This window comes from Emydura macquarii, unplaced genomic scaffold (assembly GCF_026122565.2).
Source record: "Emydura macquarii macquarii isolate MOO-44397 ecotype Brisbane River unplaced genomic scaffold, CSIRO-AGI_Emac_v2 contig_2259, whole genome shotgun sequence".
Classification (NCBI taxonomy): Eukaryota; Metazoa; Chordata; order Testudines; family Chelidae; genus Emydura; species Emydura macquarii.
Window position 1 is genome coordinate 17,420 of NW_027132396.1, and position 21,868 is coordinate 39,287.

The following is a 21,868-nucleotide window of genomic DNA, read 5'->3' on the forward strand; positions in this document are numbered from 1 at the left end:
TCTCTGTTGCGTGGCATGTAGGGGGATCTCAGAACGGGGCTGTCCCCCTGCAGAGAGGGGCTGGTGTGGCTGGGGTGCGGGGCATAGACAGGGAACCTCAGAGTGGGGTCATTCTCAGCAGAGCAGGGGTCCATGGGAACCTGAGACTCGATAGCTCTGCTCATCGCTGGACACCAAGAGCTGACCAGACCCTGGATACGCAGCTCCCCTCTCCGCCCGGTCCCTTGCTCCCAGCCCTGGGATCTGCTCTCAGCTCTCGCAGGAGATGAGAGAACTTCTGCTTTGAAGTGCCTGGCTCCAACTATTCAAGCAGGAACCAGCGGCAAACTCCGCTCAGCTCCGTAATTGGCTCCGCCAGCAGCCCCAAATCATCAATACCCAGAGCGAGAAACTTTCAGACACAAAACAAGCTAGTTCTGCCCAGGGGATTTGCAGTCTGGGCTGCATGATTTATTAAGTGGCTCTAACTCAGACACCCCACCGAGATGGACAGCTTCTGTTAATAGCTAGTATTCACACAGTGGTTGTGATGTCCAGTTGTCAGATGGCTGGACTGGGAGCCAGGACTCCGGGGTTCTTTCACCAGCTCTCAGGAGCCAGTGGGGCCACTGACTTAGAACAGGGAGGGACGGGCGGTCAGGACTCCTGGGATCGATCCTTATCTCTGGAAGTGAAGTGGGTCCCAGTGGGTTAGAACAAGGGTCTGGGATTCTGGACTCCTGGGTTAGGAGGCCCCTGCACTGGCTGAGAAATGTGTAAGCGAGATCCACCCAGATAATCCTGGCCAACGAGCTGCACCCCCCATACTGCAGAGGAAGGTAGAAAACCCCCTAGGTCACTGCCGGTCTGAGTGGAGAGGAAATTCCTTCCCAGCCCACGTCTGAGAACCAGCTATGCCCTGAGCATGTGAGCAAGAGCCAGCCAGCCGAGCAGCTGGGACAGAGAATGCTCAGTGCCTCCTCGGAGCCACCCCGGGCAATGTCCTGCCTCGAGCAGTGGCCATCCTTGATGCTTCTGAGGAAGAAGATGACAATCGAATAATTATTTTGGAGTGGGGGGTCCCTTCCTGAGCCTTGCAGGGACCAGCTGAAACCCTGCAGCACGAGCTTTTGGGAACAGCAGACGTGAACCACAAGGAACCTTCAGGACTGCCACCCCGCCCCTCCATCCCAAGAGACTCCATCACACAATCCACCTAGGACATTGTCCAGTTCTTCCAGAAAACGAATGACGTTTTTTACCACCGTGACCCCGGTTTGGAGGCTGTCCCAGAACCTCGCGCCTCTGATGGTTAGAGAATGTCTTCTCCTTTCTGTCCCTTGGTACGGGAGGGGAGTGGGGTCCAGTGGTTAGATCAGGTGAAGCTGGGACTCCTGGGTTCTGTCCCTGGATGATATCGGGAGGGAGGGGGTGTCTGGGACTCCTGGGTTCTTTCCCTGGCTGTGAAAGGGGAGTGTGATCCACACCAAACAATACAGCACTGCCATGATTTAGGTCCCGGGTCTCAGTCTCCGGTCATCACCAGACTGGCAGGGGAGAAAGGAGCAGAATGTGGCCCTCTGGATCTAAGGGTGAGACCACATTGATCCAGGGAACAAGCTGGAAATGCAGCTGCACAAACAGGGCAGAGATGCAAGCCAGCCTCCTCGCCCATACACTCGGTCTGCTCTCCTTTGCACACCCCCACTGATTGGGCTCATTTCCTCCAGCAAAGACACGACACTCTCAGCTCCCGTTTGTGTTCTGGCTGTGCCGTCCCATGGGCATTTTTTAATATGAGATGGGACTCCCAGCAGTCGTGGGAAATGCCATGTGTTCTCCCCACAGGGATGGAGCCAGCACCCCTTAGAAAGGAAAGGACTCATATCTCATTGCCCACCTCGCTGACCGGCCAGTCCCTGCAGACTGGGACCAGAATACGATCCCTACCGCCCTCCTAGCACCGTCCTCCTCAGTGCCTCCTTCATCTCCTTGTTTCGCAGGCTGTAGATCAGTGGGTTGAGGAAGGGGGTCACCACCGTGTAGAAGAGAGTCACCACCTTCCCGCTGCTTCCTGAGGTGGCCGGGTTGACGTAGATCACCATGACGGAGCCGTAGAAGAGACCCACGACGGCCAGGTGCGAGGTGCAGGTGGAGAAGGCCTTCTGCCGCCCGGACCCTGCAGGGAGCCTCAGCACCGCCCTGATAACTAGCCCGTAGGAGGTCAGGATGAAGAGGACGGTGATGAAGAGTTGGAGGGAGCTCGTGGTGGAGAAGGTCTGTTCAGTCCAGGGAGCTGGGGTGCAGGAGGCAGCCAGCAATGGGTCCGGGTCACAGATAAAATGATCCAGGGTGTTGGGGCCGCAGAAGGAGAGCTGGGAGATGAGGGCGACGGGCCCTATGAACCAGAGGAAACCGAGGAGCCAGCAGGAGGCCGCCAGCAGCCAGGAGCTGTGCGGGGACATGAGGATGGGGTAGCGCAGGGGGTGGCAGATGGCCAGGTACCTGTCCAAGGCCATGGCCGCCAGGAAGAGGCACTCAGTGCCCCCCGTGGAAAAGAAGAAGTAGAACTGCACGAAGCAGGCGTGGAAGGAGATGGGGACGCCGGGGTTCATGAGGTCGAAGAGCATCCTCGGCACGGTGGACGTGACATAGCAGATCTCCAGCCAGGCGAAGTTCCCCAGCAGGATGTACATGGGCAGGCGCTGGAGGCGGGGGTCCCGCAGCACGGTCCACACGATGCTCAGGTTGCCGGCCAGTGTCCCAGCGTAGATGAAGGAGAGGAGGGAGCAGGCAAGATCCCGGTCCAGCCGGCTCAGGGAGGGGAAACCCAGCAGGATGAACTTGGTCACCGGGCTGGTGCCGTTGGCTGGATTCATTGGGGGCTGTGGGGGCCTGCAGATGAAAGGAAATGATCGACAGGAAGCCAAGGCTCTGCCCAGAGCTCTGGGAGGGGAGCAGGGTCTAGTGGTTAAAGGAGTCACAGCCAGTCTCTTATACACATCACATCCCAAACTCCTCCCCAGCCACCTGTCCCACCACCCAATGTCCCATCTCCAAGCATTGCCTGGGGCTTCAGAGGAACAAGATTTAACCCCCCTCAAAAAATAAAAAACAACCCAAGCACTCACCAAATACATGGGGCAGCGGGGTGGAAACCCCTTCCTGTCCCCTGCCGATGGCCAGCTGAACCCTGAAGCATGAGCGTTGAGAATGTGGGACAATCACTGGAAATGAGCCCCAGGGCTGCTAAGCTTTGCCCCCACCCTCCCTAGCAACCCTGTCCGACAATCGCGCTCATACAGTTGTCCAGCCCACACTGAAAACAAAGAAAATTGTTCACCCCCTCAACTCCAACAGGGAGGCTGCTGCAGAACGTCCCCCCTCATCTGGTTAGAAACCCCCTGCTAATTTCCAGCAATCCTGTGTACATGGCCAGGTGGGTGGCTGGGCAAGGAGGGGCGGGCGACCGAATCGTGAAGCAGCCAGGGAAGGAATCGAAGCAAGAAAGAAGCTATCTGAGAAAACCCACCTGGCTGTGAGATCTCAGCCTCTTCTCTCCGCCTCTGTTAGGAGAGGGGGCTGATATCTGCTCTCTGTGTTGCTGGGTCCCTGGGACATGGTCTCTGGGGCATGTAGGAGCAGCTGGATCTGGATTTGATACCTGAATAACATGTGGGCACCAAGGGGAGAGCCAGGGAGAGCCCCCATCTTCCCAGCCACCCCACTCAAACACCCCACACAGATTTCCCCCATCCTCACACACAGCCCCCCCACAAAACACACAGTCCTTCCCACCACACATACTTCTCTCAAGCAGAACCAGGCATGGGGGTGAGGGGCCTGGCTTTGGCGGGGGGTTGTACGGAGTGGGGCTCAGGATGAGGAGACCCCTCCCAAGCCCATCCAGGGTCCCAGCGGCAAACTCCGCTCAGCTCTGTAATGGGCTCCGCCAGCAGCCCCAGTTCATCAATATCCAGAGCGATAAACATTCAGACATCAAAACAAGATAATTCCCCAGGGGATTTGCAGTCTGGTCTCCATGGTTAAGTAAATGGCTTTAACTCCCATGAAAGATACGGGAGGGAAAAACAACAGCTCCCGTTAAGGCCAAGAGTTGACACAGCCCAGGCAGGGGGAGTGAGGGCTAGGGATCAGAGGGCTGAACTGGGAGCCAGGACTCCTGGGTTCTTTTTCCAGCTTTCAGAGGGCAGTAGGGTCCCCAGAAGCGACCGGCAGTTCATCGTGTCTCAACGTCTGTATATCTGAGGCCACCGCCTAGCAACTGAAATTAGACCAAGGATATTACAAACCTCAGTTAGCTAAACTGTTCTGTGCCACAGGTGGAGAATAGCAGGGACTGCTCTGCACCAGTCCCTAAGGCCCCCGCGATGGCAGGGAAAGGATTAAAGGAGATACAGCCAGCTAATCCTGGCAGCTGACCCCCACCCACAGGCTGCAGAGGAAGGCTGAAAAATCCCAGCTCACTGCCAGTCTGAGCTGGGGGAAAGTTAGACCCGGAGCATGTGAGCAAGATGCAGCCAGCCGAGCACCTGAGTGTTTGACTCGGTGCCACCTCCGAGCCCTGGCCCACCCCACCCACTGTCCTATCTCCAGCCGGGGCCATCCCAGTGCTTCAGACCAAGACGACAACAACACAAACAACCCCCTCTCCCTAAAACCAGAATTTTGTTGCGGGGGGAGGTGACTCCCTTCCTCACCTTTGCCAGTGACTAGCTGAAACCCTGAAGTTTTTAGGAGCGTCAGACATAAACCACAAGGGCTCTGCAGGTTTAGAACAAGCGGGGGCTCGGACTCCTGGGTTCTATCCCTGGCTGGGGGAAGAGCGTGTGGTCTGTAACACAGGACTATAGTGTTGCCATTAATTTGGTCCCAGTTGCACAGGTATCAGTCTCTTGACACCACCAGGCTTGCTCCTGACAGACAGCAGAGAAAAGGAGAGCAGAGCTTTGCTGTCTGGACCCACGTGTGAGAACACATTGACCCAGGGAACAATCTTGAAATGTGGCTGCTCAAAAAGGACAGAGATGCCAGTCAGCCTCCTCGCCCGCACTCTCGGTTTGCTCTGCCACCCTCTGTGCAAAAACACACACTCTGCCTCCAGCAAGGTTCCACCTTTCTGGAACATGCTGTACCTAGTGGTTCTTTGCACTGCGTGTGTAATACCAGCTCAGGTTTTCCCAGTTCCTGTGAACTTACAGGCAGGCTCACCACCTGACTCCTGCTAACTTTGCTTTCCTACAGCAGGGCTTGACATTACTTTGGTTCAGGCCTCAGGCCTGCTACCTCCTAGGCCTCATGTCTCAGGATCTCACTTTCTACTCCACCTAGGTAAGCCATTCCAGTGCTTCACCACCCTCCTAGTGAAAACGTTTTTCCTAATATCCAATCTAGACCTCCCCACTGCAACCTGAGACCACAGCTCCTTCTTCTGTCATCTGCCACCACTAAGAACAGCCTAGCTCCATCCTCCCTGGAACCCCCTTTCAGGTAGTTAAAGGTCGTTATCAAATCCCCCCTCATTCTTCTCTTCTTCTTATAAAGCATACATTCTCTCTTCGGAGCCTGGCTCCCTGGGCAGACTAATCCTACTAGTTTGTGTTAATCCCTTTAGGAGGATAACTCTCTTAATCACTACTGAGGGTATGTCTTCACTACAACCACTACTTAGCCACGCCTATGCTGAGTGTAGTCATTTCTTAAATTGACAGAAGGGATTTTTCTGTTGACGGAGTTAATCCACCTCTATTTGTGGATTATCTCCACAATGGATAAACCACTTGATGTTTACCTGATCTGCTCATTCCCTCTGAAGCACCTGGCATTGGCCTCTGTCGGACGACAGGATGTTTGGTCTGACCAAGAATGGCCATACTTATGTTCTCTCTGAGAGTTGGTAGCTAGGTTGACAGAAGAATTCTTCCATCAATTTAGCCGTGTCCACACCAGGCATTAGACCAATTTACCTATGTCTCACAGGATGTAAAATTTTTCACAGCCCTGAGCAATATAGCTAGATCGATCTAATTTTTAAGTGTAGACCAGGTCTGCCTGACACTTTGATTTAGGCCTAATTTCAGCTGCCTCTGATTTTTCAGCTCAACTTTAAATAACCTGGCCATGACTTTAAAACGAGCTGAGTACCCCACCAAGGAATGTGAAGTCAATGAGAGCTGTGTGTGCTTTTCACCTCTTAAAGAAAAATAGCAAGACTGAGGTTTTCTAAGCTGCCTCAGGGATCTGGGTACCTGATCTGGGCACAAATAGGAGCTCGGTCTGTCTCTTGAAGTCTCTTTACTCCCATTCAAATTTACAAGCTGCAATTTTGAAAGCCAACCAAGGGAGCTGTACCCACACAATCTCTGTTCAAAAGAATGGGAGAATTGCCTTGTGCCCCACTCTTGTCTGGCCCATAGGCACTTCTGCAATTAGCATGGTAAATACAAATACAGGTGGCTTTGAAAATCCTGGCCTAGGGGACTCCAGTTAGGTATCCTAAAATTAACCCCCCACCCAAAAAAAAATAAAAATAAATGCAATCATCAGAATGTGCTTTTGAAAAGTTCGGCCGTCTGGGGCCAGATCCTCAGCTGATGTAAATCACACGGATGGAGAGGCTCTGATTCACACCAAATGGGGATTGGGTCCATTGTTTCTTTCATGCCAAGAGAACAATGAGACATCTCTGATTTCTTTCTCATTCCTAGACAAGCTGACCTGGATGAGACATTCTCGGTCCTTCCACGGTAAGGATGGGTGCTCTGAATTCATTAACAGACAGAGAAATAAGCAGCTGAGATTGTGGCCATGGCAAACAAAGCAAAGAGGATCCATGCAGGTGTATGTTCTGTACAAAATATGCTTTGCATGATATTATTTTAAAAGTCTTGTTCTTCTAAACATTAATATCCTGTTGGATTGTATTTGCTACCATGTATGTGAAGTTATAAAATATTGCTGAAGATGCTACTAGAATATGTTGTAAGGTGGAAAACACCCACAAACCAGTTTTTCAGGCAGAACAATGGAGTGTCCAGACAGCGTTGATGTCACCCTCTCGCCAATTCAAGGATACAATCCACTAATCAGGATTGTTTACAATGAGGACTTCATTGAGGAAGCACATAGGCAGTGGACCCTGACTGACCAATGAGGATGACCCGCAGATTACAAGCATCAATTGTTCCAGCAAGCTGGGACAGACCATAAAAGAAGGGAAGTGACATTATCTACTTGGCTTCTCTCTCCCCCCACCTCAACACCTGAAGGAATGTGGGGAAGACAAATAATTTTGGACTGGGAGAAGAGTGGTCCAAGGCAAGCAAAGCAGTCTTTGCCTCTCTGCTAAAGATCTATAGCCTGCTTGTATCATCTCTCAAGGTGAGACATTTCTAGATTCAAATCCTGTTAGTGTGTAGAATTTAAACTGCAATCTTATTTTTATTTCTTGGGCAACTAGTTCTAGTCTCTTTATGCTTCCCACTTATAATCTCTTAAAATCTATTCTTTCTGTAGTTACTAAACTTGTCTAATGTTTTATCTTAACTTGATCCGAATCATAGAATCATAGAATATTAGAGTTGGAAGGGACCTCAGGAGGTCATCTAGTCCAACCCCCTGCTCAAAGCAGGACTAACCTCAGCTATATATTATCCCAGCCACGGCTTTGTCAAGCCTCAGATTAAAAACCTCTAAGGATGGAGATTCCACCACCTCCCTAAGTAACCCATTCCAGTGCTTCACCACCCTCCTAGTAAAAAACTTTTTCCTAATGTCCAACCTAGACCTCCCGCCCTGCAACTTGAGAACGTTGCTCCTTGTTCTGTCATCTGCCACCACCAAAAACAGCCTAGCCCCATCCTCCCTGGAACCCCCTTTCAGGTAGTTAAAGGCCGCTATCAAATCCCCCCTCATTCTTCTCTTTTGCAGACTAAACAAGCCCAGTTCCCTCAGCCTCTCCTCATAAGTCCTGTGCTCCAGCCCCCTAATCATTTTGGTTGCCCTCCGCTGCACTCTCTCCAACTTGTCCACATCCTTTTTGTAGTGGGGGGCCCAAAACTGTGGAAACGGAGAGAAAAACTCTCTGATAGGTTCGGTTTGGGTTACGGGCGGTTAAGCGAGACAGTGATGATTCTGGGGGTTTGCTTAACCAATAAACCCTTTATTTTATAATAAACAATTCTATCCTTATAATAAACAGTTCTATTTCTACAATAAACAGTTTCACAGCAAGCAATTGCACAGCAAACAGTGATAGCAAAGGGCAGGAGAACTCCGTGCACGACAGGACAAAATGTGCCACCCAAGACTTTAGCGTTTTGTGATCTCTCCTGGATCAACGCATGGCTGCCAGCATGTGACACTAGGGTGCCCAGTTTTGGAGTTCCCCAAAGAAGTTACAAGACAAACACAACAGAAAACAGTTAATCCATACTCACAAACATTATATACAGGTATACTATGCTGGCCAAATTCAGTTGCCGTTTGCTTAAGATACTGCAGACGGGAGAGAGCCACTGTGAGTGATCAGTTCACAGTGAAGCGGGCTAGTGAAGTTGCGTCAGCCCACCGAGCCAACACGACCAAGAGATACGGGGGTGCCGGGTAGATTCAATTCCTCTCTGCCCTCTGCTACCTGGGTTTGAACTTTTATAGTTTCCCCTGGTCAGCAGAGGCTAAGCCCCATTGGTTGTTATTTGCTGCATAACCTTCTAAGGTCATGGCTTGGAGTTTAGCCAACCAGGTGCTCCTGATTTCCCGGGCAGGTATGAACAAGCCAACCAGGTGATTACAATTATCCTGGGCAGTTGCTGACCCTGCACCAGCAGGTGGGGTCACTTCATTTCCTTATAAGGAGACAGGTACATGCGGCTCGTGCTGCTGAGTCAACCCTCCCTAGGCTGCCTCTTTATCCACGTGGGGGGGGCAGTGCATGTGGTGCTGCAGACGCCATGGAATGCCCTTTCAGGTAGTTAAAGGCTGCTATCAAATCCCCCCTCATTCTTCTCTTTTGCAGACTAAACAAGCCCAGTTCCCTCAGCCTCTCCTCATAAGTCCTGTGCTCCAGCCCCCTAATCATTTTGGTTGCCCTCCGCTGCACTCTCTCCAACTTGTCCACATTCTTTTTGTAGTGGGGGGCCCAAAACTGGACACAATATTCTAAATGCGGCCTCACCAATGCCGAATAGAGGGGAATAATCATTTCCCGTGACCTGCTGGCATTGCCCCTCCTAATGCAGCCCAATATGCCATTAGCCTTCTTGATAACCAGAGCACACTGCTGACTCATATCCAGCTTTTTATCCACTGTTACCCCCAGGTCCTTTTCTGCAGAGCTGCTGCCCAGCTCGTCGGTCCCCAGTCTATAGCTGTGCATGGGATTCTTCCTTCCTAAGTGGAGGACTCTGCACTTATCTTTGTTGAACCTCATTAGATTTCTTTTGGCCCAATCCTCCAGTTTGTTTAGGTCACTCTGTATCCTATCCCTACCTTGCAGGGTGTCTACCACTCCCCCCAGCTTAGTGTCGTCTACAAACTTGCTGAGGGTGCAATCTACCCCATCCTCCAGATCATTAATCAAGATGTTGAACAAAACCGGCCCCAGGACCGACCCCTGGGGAACTCCGCTTGTGACCGGTTGCCAGCTAGACATGGAGCCATTGATCACTACTCGTTGAGCCCTATGCTCTAGCCAGTTCTCTATCCATTTGATAGTCCATTCATCCAACCCATACTTCTTTAACTTGCTGATAAGAATACTGTGAGAGACAGTATCAAAAGCTTTGCTAAAGTCAAGGTATATCACATCCACTGCCTTCCCTACATCCACAGAGCCAGTCACCTCGTCATAGAAAGCATCATAGAAAGCAATGACCCAGCTCAGCTGTAAGGTGGTGTCTGTACTGCAGGGAACAGGGGGGATTAGGGGATGTTCTCCTCTGTTGGTCAGTACCAATCCCAGTGCTCCAGCACAGCTCCTTGGGCTGACATGCTGCAAAGAGCTGGTTAGGGCCTCACCTGGGGGCACTTTTCTCTCCGCCCATGCTGATCTCTGTGCCTCAGCATGGCGTCAAATGGCCCTGACCCTCAAGGAGCAGGGTGGGGGGCTCCTCAGTGGACCTGCTGCTATCAGAATCACTGCTTACCCAGTGCCCCAGCACAGAGTTCGGGGTGCCTGTGCTGCAGGGAGTGGGGAGGTTGCCTCAGTAGGGGGTGCTCTCCCCTTAAGGTTGGTGCTGACCTGCAGCGACCTATCACAATGATATGAGGCACTCTTTCTGGTGGCAGTTATATGTTTTGGATGAGCTGTAAATTAAAGATCTTTCCTGACCCCGCTGTGGTCATCAAAGGGTCTGTGGTGTCATTCACAAGTGCAGGGGGCAGTAGTGGCACGTTCACACACATTGAGTGGGCCGTATTCTATCCCGCAGGGGGTGACAGTCACGCACTGTCACGGCGTGCAGCCTCATGCAGCTTGAATCTGGAGTACCGGTGAGACTCCTTATCCTTGTAGCCTGTGCTGACTCCTACCATGCTTCTGCTGACGATATACAGACAGCCCCTCTGAGCCCAACATGACAGCAGGTGGCATCACACACCCAACTGAGTCCAATCTTTTTCCCTACGAGTGTGATGAAGCATTGGAATTGGTTACCTAGGGTGGTGGTGGAATTTCCATCCTTAGAGGTTTTTAAGGCGGGGCTTGAACAAGCCTCGGCTGGGATGATTTAGTTGTGGTTGGTCCTGCTTTGAGCAGGGGGTTGGACTGGATGACCTCCTGCGGTCCCTTCCAACCTGAATCTTCTATGGTTCTATGACTGGGGAGCCTCAGAGCTCTGTGAGTGAGAGCCCAGACATGAAATAGCAGAGGATTGCATGTTGGCACTGTTGATTAATACATTCTGGCTGGCACCTATGCCCATCATACTCATGATATGTATTATCTGCACCATATATATCTTTGTATGCGTTAAGCACAAAGAGCATTAATCACAAAAATTACAGCAGTTATAGAGCCTAAATTGTCCAATGGTTTTGATATAACCCTGCTCACTTATACCAAGTATCCCATAACCCCTTGCATTCCCTGATGTAAGTTTTGGCTTGAGAAATTAGGGAAGCTGTCAAGATCAGAACCAATTGACAGACACATTACCTTGTACCAGCCAACAGGCCCGATATGAATAGATGGCTTTAGGAGTATAACTTTGAGAGCACAGCTTCTGCGGAAGGTGAAAGTAACAGAGCTGCAACTAGATGGCTTCCCGGAGACTGGTATTGTATTGAACCTTTTTCGTGTACTATATTTTAATTAATCTACAGCATTCAACCTGACTTGTTTAGTTGCTCTCTTGATTCTATTTCATACCGAACCAAAGAGTGGTCAAGCAATTGTCTACACAATTTATTAGAAGGCACTGGCAGAACTGGAGGGCGTAGGACAGGACAACAGGTTTCTGCAGGTCGGGATTGAAGTGCAGCAGCAGAGCGGTGTGTGTTCTGAGTGTTAACCCAGAAATGAGATAGAAGCTAAACACCTGGCATAGAAAATATCAACCCCATGATTAAAACCTGGCCTTAGGCAAGTCTCTTCAACTGATGTTCCCTGTTTCCCTTCCCACCTTGCACCTCTCTTGTCTATTTACCCTGTGAGCTCTTTGTGTTTTATCTAATATAATGGGTTCCGGCTTTCAGGGGCAGCTATCATACACATTTTTATTATTACCCCTAAATATTACATCATGGGAATAGTTATTATTAATTATTATTATTGTCTTTAGTTTAATAGATTCATAGATTCAAGGCCAGAAGGGACCACTGGGATCATCTAGTCCGACCTCCTATAGAAAACAAGCCAAAGAACTTTCCTTATGTTTTGATTTATTTTTAAATAGCCTTCCCAGCATACAGAATGTTTAAGTACACAAAGGGGAAAGCTACTGTTTAAAAGTTATCCCCCTGAGTCACAAATTAATTCTGACTACAAACTGTCTCCACAGGTTTTGGTTCGTCAGGAGTTTTGTTAAACTCACTGCATTTCAGTTGCTCAAATATTCTCGTTCTGCTTTGACTTCCCTTAAAATGATCACAGTGCCTAAGAACACGGTTGGCTGGAGGTTACTGACCATAATGTCTTGCATTCCTAACGTGTTCTTGATCAGCTCATTCCTACCCTTAGGCGTCTTTCCAACGGCTCCAGTCATTGCCAGGATTGTCCTTTTTCTAGGTTCCCATAGTTGTTGCACTTTGTGGCAGAGTTCTTCAAACTTTGCCATCTTCTCTGGGTTTTTTCATGCTTCTGTCTGCTTGTCTGGCAATAGCAATGCACGTGGTCTTGTTTGTCTACAACAACCATGTCCAACCTGTTGGCCTCCATCGTTTGGTCTGTGACAATTGCCCGATCCCATAAAATCTTTGCCTCTTCATTCTCTAGAGCACTTTTGATTCAGGGGCTGTAACACCAAATGCCACATGGTTAATTTGATTTCAAATGAGTCTGTTAATCTTCTATCATTAACGGGCTTGATCTCTCTCCATCGCTGTCCATGCACTGATTTCTGTGTAACTGTTTCAATAATTTCTTTGGTGATGTGCTTTCTCCTTCTTTTATGATTTGTTGGGCTGGGATGCAGATTCACTCATTGCTTCCAGATGATCTTTTACATTGGTTGTATTTTGATGTTATTTTCTTCATTAATTGCTGCTTCCAGAGATAGCAGACCTTTTCCTTCATCACATCACTGAATGTACATCCTATCTGTGTCATGACTGATATTCTATACTTTGTGTCTCACTAAGAGCTTTCTTGTTTAGATAGGCTTTTCTTTCCTTCTCCTTTCATTCCACTTAATCCCTCTGGCACTGCACCATGTTACTGGCATCACCCATATATAAATGGCTTTGGTCAAATGTTTTGAGTCGTGTTGTTGCGTAGAGTAATTCTTATTCATCTGTAATATTCTTCCCTCACTTCTTCAACTTCCTTATGTTGTAACTCTGACATTTCCCTGATTCTAAAGTATTTTGAGGATGATGATGATTAAAGGGCTAGGGGCCAGGACATCCCAAGTTCCAATCCCAACTATTCCTCTGACTTTGTTCAGTCACTTCATCTACAACAGTCATATTCCAAGAGGGAGTTAGAAAGTTTGGGATATGGCTGGTTGGATGGAGGCCTATGTACAGTGGGATGGGTGCTGGAGCCCTAGGTTGAGGCCTGGGTATAAAAATTTGCAAGGCAGGATGCGCAGTCAGTGTAGACACTCAATCCCAAGCTCTGCTGACTCAATTTCCACTGAACCTGGGCTTACATTGCAGTGTTGACATATCCAGTGTGTTTCCCATGTTAAACATCCACTGATTAACTAAAATTAAGATTGCAGGAACTGAAAATTGGAGAGCTTTCCAAATAGGATGAAGAAAGGCAGGAGGGAACCAAAGGAAGGCAAAGAATCATAGAATCATAGAATATTAGAGTTGGAAGGGACCTCAGGAGGTCATCTAGTCCAACCCCCTGCTCAAAGCAGGACTAACCTCTGCTATATCATCCCAACCAGGGCTTTGTCAAGCCGCAGCTTAAAAACCTCTAAGGATGGAGATTCCACCACCTCCCTAGGTAACCCATTCCAGTGCTTCACCACCCTCCTAGTAAAAAACTTTTTCCTAATGTCCAACCTAGACCTCCCTCCCTGCAACTTGAGACCGTTGCTCCTTGTTCTGTCATCTGCCACCACCGAGAACAGCCTAGCCCCATCCTCCCTAGAACCCCCTTTCAGGTAGTTAAAGGCCGCTATCAAATCCCCCCTCACTCTTCTCTTTTGCGGACTAAACAAGCCCAGTTCCCTCAGCCTCTCCTCATAAGTCCTGTGCTCCAGCCCCCTAATCATTTTTGTTGCCCTCCGCTGGACTCTCTCCAACTTGTCCACATTCTTTTTGTATTGGGGGGCCCAAAACTGGACACAATATTCTAAATGCGGCCTCACCAATGCCGAATAGAGGGGAATAATCACTTCCCGTGACCTGCTAGCAATGCCCCTCCTAATGCAGCCCAATATGCCATTGGCCTTCTTGACAACCATTTTATCCACCGTTACCCCCAGGTCCCTTTCTGCAGAGCTGCTGCCCAGTTCGTCGGTCCCCAGTCTATAGCTGTGCATGGGATTCTTCCTTCCTAAGTGGAGGACTCTGCACTTATCTTTGTTGAACCTCATTAGATTTCTTTTGGCCCAATCCTCCAGTTTGTTTAGGTCACTCTGTATCCTATCCCTACCTTGCAGGGTATCTACCACTCCCCCCAGCTTAGTGTCGTCCGCAAACTTGCTGAGGGTGCAATCTACCCCATCCTCCAGATCATTAATAAAGATGTTGAACAAAACCGGCCCCAGGACCGACCCCTGGGGAACTCCGCTTGTGACCGGTTGCCAGCTAGACATGGAGCCATTGATCACTACTCGTTGAGCCCTATGCTCTAGCCAGTTCACTATCCATTTTATAGTCCTTTCATCCAACCCATACTTCTTTAACTTGCTGATAAGAATACTGTGAGAAACCGTATCAAAAGCTTTGCTAAAGTCAAGGTATATCACATCCACCGCCTTCCCTACATCCACAGAGCCAGTCACCTCATCATAGAAAGCAATCAGGTTGGTCAGGCATGACTTTCCCTTGGTGAATCCGTGTTGACTGTTCCTGATCACCTTCCTCTCTTCCAAGTGCCTTAAAATGGATTCCTTAAGGACCTGCTCCATGATCTTTCCAGGGATTGAGGTGAGGCTGACCGGTCTGTAGTTCCCCGGATCCTCTTTCCTCCCTTTTTTGAAGATGGGCACTATATTTGCTTTTTTCCAGTCCTCAGGGACCTCCCCCTGTTGCCACGAGCTTTCAAAGATAATAGCCAATGGCTCTGAAATCACCTCAGCCAACTCCCTCAGCACCCTCGGGTGCATTGCATCCGGCCCCATGGACTTGTGAATGTCCAATCCTTCTAAATAGTCTTGAACCTGTTCCTTCAGCACTGCGGGATGTTCGCCTCCTTCCCATTCTGTGCCACCCAGTACAGCAGTCTGGGAGCTGATCTTGTCTGTGAAGACAGAGGCAAAAAAGGCATTGAGTACCTCAGCTTTCTCCACATCCTCCGTCACTAGGTCGCCTCCCTCTTTCTTTAAGGGGCCTACACTTTCCCGAATCTTCCTCTTGTTGGCAACATGCCTGTAGAAACCCTTTTTGTTCCCCTTCACGTCCCTTGCTAGCTGCAACTCCAATTGTGCTTTGGCCTTCCTGATTTCATTCCTGCACGTTCGAGCAGTGTTTATATAATCCTCCCTAGTCATCTGACCAAGCTTCCACTTCTTGTAAGCTTCTTTTTTGCGTTTAAGTTCGCCAAAGACTTCTTTGTTAAGCCAAGCTGGACGCCTACCATATTTGCTATTCTTTCTGCACATCGGGATGGTTTGCTCTTGTGCCCTCAATAAGGTCTCCTTAAAATACAGCCAGCTCTCTTGGGTTCCTTTCCCCCTCATATTAGCCTCCCAGGGAATCCTGCCCATCAGTTCCCTGAGGGAATCAAAGTCCGCTTTTCTGAAGTCCATGGTCCGTATCCTGCTGTTCCCCTTTCTTCCTTTCATCAGGATCCTGAACTCGACCATCTCATGGTCACTGCTGCCTAGGTTGCCACCCACTTCTACTTCCCCTACCAAATCTTCCCTGTTTGTGAGCAGCAGGTCAAGAGAAGCACGGCCCCTAGTTGGTTGCTCCAGCACTTGCACCAGGAAATTGTCATCGACACTCTCCAAAAACTTCCTGGATTGTTTGTGCTCTGCTGTATTGCTCTTCCAGCAGATATCAGGGTGATTGAAGTCTCCCATGAGAATCAGGCCCTGTGAACTGGAAACTTTCCCCAATTGAGTAAAGAAAGCCTCATCTACCTCATCCTCCTGGTCTGGTGGTCTGTAACAGACACCCACCACGACATCACGCTTATTGTTCTTGCTTCTAAGCTTAACCCAGAGACACTCAACTGACTTATCTCCAGTTTCATACTGGAGCTCAGAGCAGTCATAGTGCTCTCTTACATACAGTGCAACTCCTCCCCCTTTCGCCCCTGCCTGTCCTTCCTGAACAGTTTATACCCATCCATGACAGCGCTCCAATCGTGAGAGTTATTCCACCAAGTCTCAGTTATTCCAATCATGTCGTAGTTTCTTGACTGTGCCAGGACTTCCAGTTCCTCTTGCTTGTTTCCCAGGCTTCTTGCATTTGTGTACAGGCACTTGAGATAAGTAGCCGACTGGCCTACTTTCACAGTATGAATCGGGAGGCCTCCCCTGCTGCCCCCTCCTCCTTCTGCTTCCTTGCGGTGTCCCTCTTCCCCACTAACCTTCGGGCTTAGGTCCCCGTCCCCCGTCGAAACTAGTTTAAAGCCCTCCTCACTAAGTTAGCCAGCCTGTCTGCGAAGATACTCTTCCCTGTCTTCGTTAGATGAATCCCGTCTCTTCCTAGTAGTCCTTCTTCCTGAAACAACATCCCATGATCGAAGAATCCAAAGCCCTCTCTTCGACACCACCTGCGTAACCACGCATTTACTTCCACAATGCGACGGTCCCTACCTGGGCCTTTTCCCTGAACAGGGAGGATGGATGAGAACACCACTTGCGCTTCAAACTCCTTTATCTCTTTTCCCAGAGCCACATAGTCTGCAGTGATCCGCTCAAGATCATTCTTGGCAGTGTCATTGGTGCCCACGTGGAGAAGCAGGAAGGGGTAGCGGTCTGAGGACTTGATAAGTTTTGGCAGTCTCTCCGTCACATCCCGAATCCTAGCTCCAGGCAAGCAGCACACTTCTCTAGTTTCCCGGTCCGGACGGCAGATGGATGACTCCGTCCCCCTTAGGAGGGAGTCCCCGACCACCATCACCCTTCTCTTCCTCTTGGGAATGGTGGTCGTGGAACCCCCATCCCTAGGAGAAATCATCCCTTGCCTTCTGATCAAATGGGTCTCCTTCTGATCCATTCCCTCTGAAGGGTCCTCCAAATCATTCTCCGCCGTAGTACTTGTGCAGAGAGGATGAAAACGATTCCTTACTTCTATCTGCATGGTGGGCACATGGGTTCTCTTTCTTCGGGAGGTCACATGCTGCCAATTTCCTTCCCCGTTCTTCATTTTCGCCTGCCCGGCCTTCTCTGAATCTTGCTTACGCTCTGCCTGTGCCTGATGGAGAAAGACATTGTTTTCTGTAATGCACCGCAGGGTTGACATTTGGGCCTCTAGTCCTTTAACCTTCTCTTCCAATAAGGCAACCAGCCTGCACTTGGTACAGATGAAGTCATCTCTATCCTGGGGGAGGAAGACAAACATAGCACACCCAGTGCAGGTGACAACAACAGATCGCTCCATCTCCATATCTCTGCTCTGAGAGCCTCCTCAGCAATGCCTGAAAGGCAAACACCTGCAGTGGGCTCTCTCCACAGGCGAACTCCCAGGCAAACTCCCTCCTTCTCCTTCTGTTAGCCGCCCCTCTGTTCGCTGCTCAGCTGCTTCGCAGCTGGCTGCCTTTTATAAGGCTGGGGCAGTTGCCCCCCCCCTGCTCTTACCCCTCAAAGCCCCGCCCCCGCAATTAGCCCCACCTGGATCCAATCAATCACTCAAACAGACAAACCCCCAACTGCCAAAATGGTGCCTGTAACTGCACCAGTCACAAGCACCCACCCACAATCAGCTATACTTGCACCAGTCACACACCTGGTCTCCCAGGTACTCCCCACACAGCTGCACTCACTTAGCACTCACCTGAGCTAGAAAACATACCTTATAGTGATAGACTCAAGGAGTTCAACTGATTTAGCTTAACAAAGAGAAGGCTTTGGGTACACATATCTACGTAGGGAACAAGTATTTGATAATGGGCTCTTCAATCTAGCAGAGAAAGGTATAATATGATCCAGTGGCTAGAAGTTGAAGGTAGACAAATTCCGGTTGAAATAAGGCAGTCGTTTTTAATCAAGATTGTATGTCTCTAAAAGATCTGCTTTAGGAACTATTTTGGAGGAAACTGTTTTGCCTGTCTTATGTAGGGGTCAGATTAGGTGATCAGAATGGTCCTTCTGGCTTCAAAATCTATGAAAATCTCCACCTTAAGGATCTAACCAGCACCGATGACATGGGCAGTGACACTGCATGCTCTTTCCAAGCTGGTCCTTGTCAGTGTTGATCTCTCTCTCTCTCTCTCTATTCCCCTTATCAGTTTGCTGTATACAGTAACAGACACACCCAGGTCCCCAAATCCTAATTCTTGAATGATGTCACGAAGAAAAGATGAACAGCTGAACCCTCTACCAAAGGATGGTACTACGGGTGCTGTAGCCGCTGGTGAGTCAAATCCCGTCCTGATGTCAAAGGGCTCAACCCTACTGTAGACCTCTCCCCTTTTCATTCACCATCAGAACATGGCACATTCATTGACCAAAACATTCTCCTTCCTCCACCAACAGAAGAGGAGAGACTCAGGACCTTGATGGTTTTAGTGAGGCCTAACTTCTAGACATGTGAGTTGTGCAGGCAGGAGTTTGGGCTGATAGGTGTGAATGGACATTGGTATTTACTGAAATACATAGCAGAGCATTACAAGATACAACATTTATGAGCTGCACCTTTATGTCTCCCAGAAAGTTGAGTGAGCTCCTACGCATTGGTTTTTGAAGCACTGAATGAATACAGGAAAAACATGTTTCTGTGAATAGTCATTTTACTTTTAAAATATATTTAAGTCAGCTGAATGGATGTCCCCTTTGTATGCACATTCCCTGAACACTCCAGCAAAGCAGACATTAATGTTCATCGAATCAGTGGACTTGATGCAACTGGGATGGGAGTTTCAAAGAAGCACAAGGGACTTGCTGAACTCCTCGAAAAATGAAGAGGAGATGCATTCTAGTTACCACAGGCCCAGCTGAATAGCTCATTCATACACCCTAAACCAAGAAAGCATTTCAGTACATTTAATTTCAGTCTTCCATGGGATTACTCACGTGATTAAAGTTCGGTACTTCTTTAAGGGTTTTCCCAGAGCAGTGCCTTAGTTCAGAATATTCAAAGTTGTTGAGTTTTAAATTCATAATCGCTGTGTTTGGACAAGAAGCACTGATGATTTGGACCAAGTGAGGAGCTGCCCCTTTGTTTTTAGGAACCTTGTTTATAATGCATCAGTGTATCCAACCAGGAAAGGGAAACAGAGCATGTTAAAATGTAACCACTCAAGACAGCTTTGCTTTTATCTAGCACATATTTAGAATATACTGCGATGTCCAAATATGGTATTATAATATCAATCATTAATCATTAATCGTTAATATAATAACAACCACAACAACAACCAACGTCTGTGATCCAGAGCACCTTTAGACACTTTCAGAACCTTGTGCGGATGGGTGGCCATTGGTCAAATCCAGCTGCCTTTGATGTGAATGTGTAAATCCCAACTGTTATATTTACAAGGCTAGCTGCATCTCTGCCCCCTTCCTGATATCTCTGAGTGCACCCCTTCTTGGCCTCATGCCTGCCCCTCTCTTAGGGTCAAATTACACGATTCTCCCGTCTCAAAATGGGTCCTGGGTCACAGACCTCTATGCACCAGCTGTGGTTTCCCAACAGGTCTAACTGGGTTTGCTGCCTGCAGTTCTTCCCTCTGGAGCTGTGACCAGTTCTGAGTTGTGTGACCAGGCAGCCTTTTCCCCCCACTTACCACAGAAGGAAGAACAAATCCAAACAAAAACAAACAAACAAAATACCCAAACCAAAAAGAGAAAATACTGCATAGCAACTCCATGCCCATCACACCAAATATCTCAATGGGATCAACATTTTGACCTCGTTATCAAGGGACAGATTATCAAGAGGAAAAAAGGCAAGTTATTGTCTGTGGATTTATGAAACAGCATAAAACAAAATTTAAAAATGTTACTCTCAAATACAATGTAATATAAAATAAAAATAACCTAAAAGTAAAATGAATATAGATAAATACATTTTAAAAAAGTCATATTTAGAATGAAAACCAACTTTTAGAAATCACGGAGTTGCCCATGAAATGGAAATTTGAGTTCCGTATCGCTCTCATTGTATGAAAATAGCCCAGTGTGTACAAATTTCAAATGATACACAGAATGTTATCTTGCAACAGGGGCTACATTTCTAGCCAACATGGTGCTTTCCAGCTGCAGTGCCTGTTTTTGCTTATTTTTGTTCAGTTTTAGTTAAGATTGTCCGAGATTTCAGAATTTGGGTTTGTCCTAGAAAAAACACCCAAAAACAAACCACTCCCCAGGCAAATAACCCCCAAAAATAGAAATAAAAATATCAGATGAGTTTGCAAAACAAAAAGTATAAAAAAGTGAATTGGAAAGTGTCAAGGAAAAAGCCAACATTTGGGAGCGAATCATTCGGTTAATAATTCTCTTCTTTCTGACATTTCAAAACATCAGTACATGTGGCATTTTTCACATGCTGAAAATCAGATTACATTGAAAGAACAGAAAAAGTCCCGTGTCTGTCACTGATTGTTCTGAGGAGGGGTGTGCATTTGTGTGTGTGTGTGGGTGTGATTGTTATGAGCAGAGGTGTGTGTGTGTGTGTGTGCGTTAAAAAGCCTAGACAAGAAACAGGGAGAGACCAAGAGCAGAAGAAAGAAAACAAAGCAGCGGTCTGTAAGCAAGATGTGACACTGGGTGAAGCCGGCAGAGAGGTTCTGGGCTCACAATTCTGAATGAAGCAAGCTTGAGTCTGTAAACGAAGAACGCCCCCTTTTGACTTTGGTTCCTCCTGTATTCAGAGAAGCAGGAATTTGTACATTCCTTGCAAATAAATAAGACTGTATCCAAGAAAGCACCAGTCACTATCCTCATTTTCTGCTCCCAGTTAGAGCAAGGTAAAAGGTCCCGGACTCAGAGTAGTCACTTGGGTCAAAAAGGGCAATATATCCAAAATCAAGTTATTGATTGTGTGAGATCAACACAGGGATAAATAGTTGAAATCTAATGTCCTGTGACATACAGGAGGTCAGACTCTAGGACCGGTTGATCCCTTTTACCCTTAAATTTTATGAATCTATGACTCTATTTAGCTGCTCTACAATATGTTGGCCTCTGGTTCTAACAGAATTGAGCACATTGATTCCCTCCTCAGCAACAAAAAAAATACGCAAATCAAAGAACAAACTCTGCAAACTGCCTGAAAAAAATGACTTATGTCTCCTCAAACCCTGGCTCGACTTACTCCGAATTTGGGTCACTGACCCTACTCTGCATCATACCAAAGCACACCAAATTTCAAAGGAATCCCACTGAGTATGGCAATGTTAGGGAATGTTGAAAGGTCAGCTTTTAAACAGAAGTCAGGACATAGCAGTCACTATAGTGGTGCTGCTAGGCCAGAATAATATTCATCAGTTTATTTCTCAACTAGGTGCACACTGCTCAGATTTCTATCTATGAGCCATGACCCTGGAATTTTCTAGGAGGAATACAATAGGATTGTGCTGTTAAGCAATGGGAAGCTCAGCTACAGGAATAAATATAATACTAGGAATACCAGCACAAATATTCAGCTCCTGTAAACTGGCATAGCTCCATAGCACTAGGGCAATAGACACCAGCTGAATAACTCGCCTAACTGTATTTAATAGAGCTATGGCTGATTTTCATCAACTGGGGATCTGGCCTTTCATATTTCTTCAAGGTCTCTGATGTACCCACAACCAGTGAGAATGAAATATTTAAAAAATGCCATACAGCTTTGCATCTCCAGCTGAATGAATCAAATTTTAGTGTTGTCTGAAGAAGAAAAAATATATCAAGTGCAATTACTGAGAAAGAAAGAA

At 48.1% G+C, this 21,868-nt stretch overlaps 1 protein-coding gene across 1 annotated transcript; it reads right to left on the reverse strand.

Moving 5' to 3' along the window:
- Window positions 1–1,925: 1,925 nt before the first annotated feature.
- LOC137161176 (olfactory receptor 11G2-like) lies at window positions 1,926–2,858 on the reverse strand. The gene has a single exon (XM_067560286.1). The coding sequence runs from the start codon at window positions 2,856–2,858 to the stop codon at window positions 1,926–1,928; it is 933 nt and encodes a 310-aa protein (XP_067416387.1).
- Window positions 2,859–21,868: the final 19,010 nt, after the last annotated feature.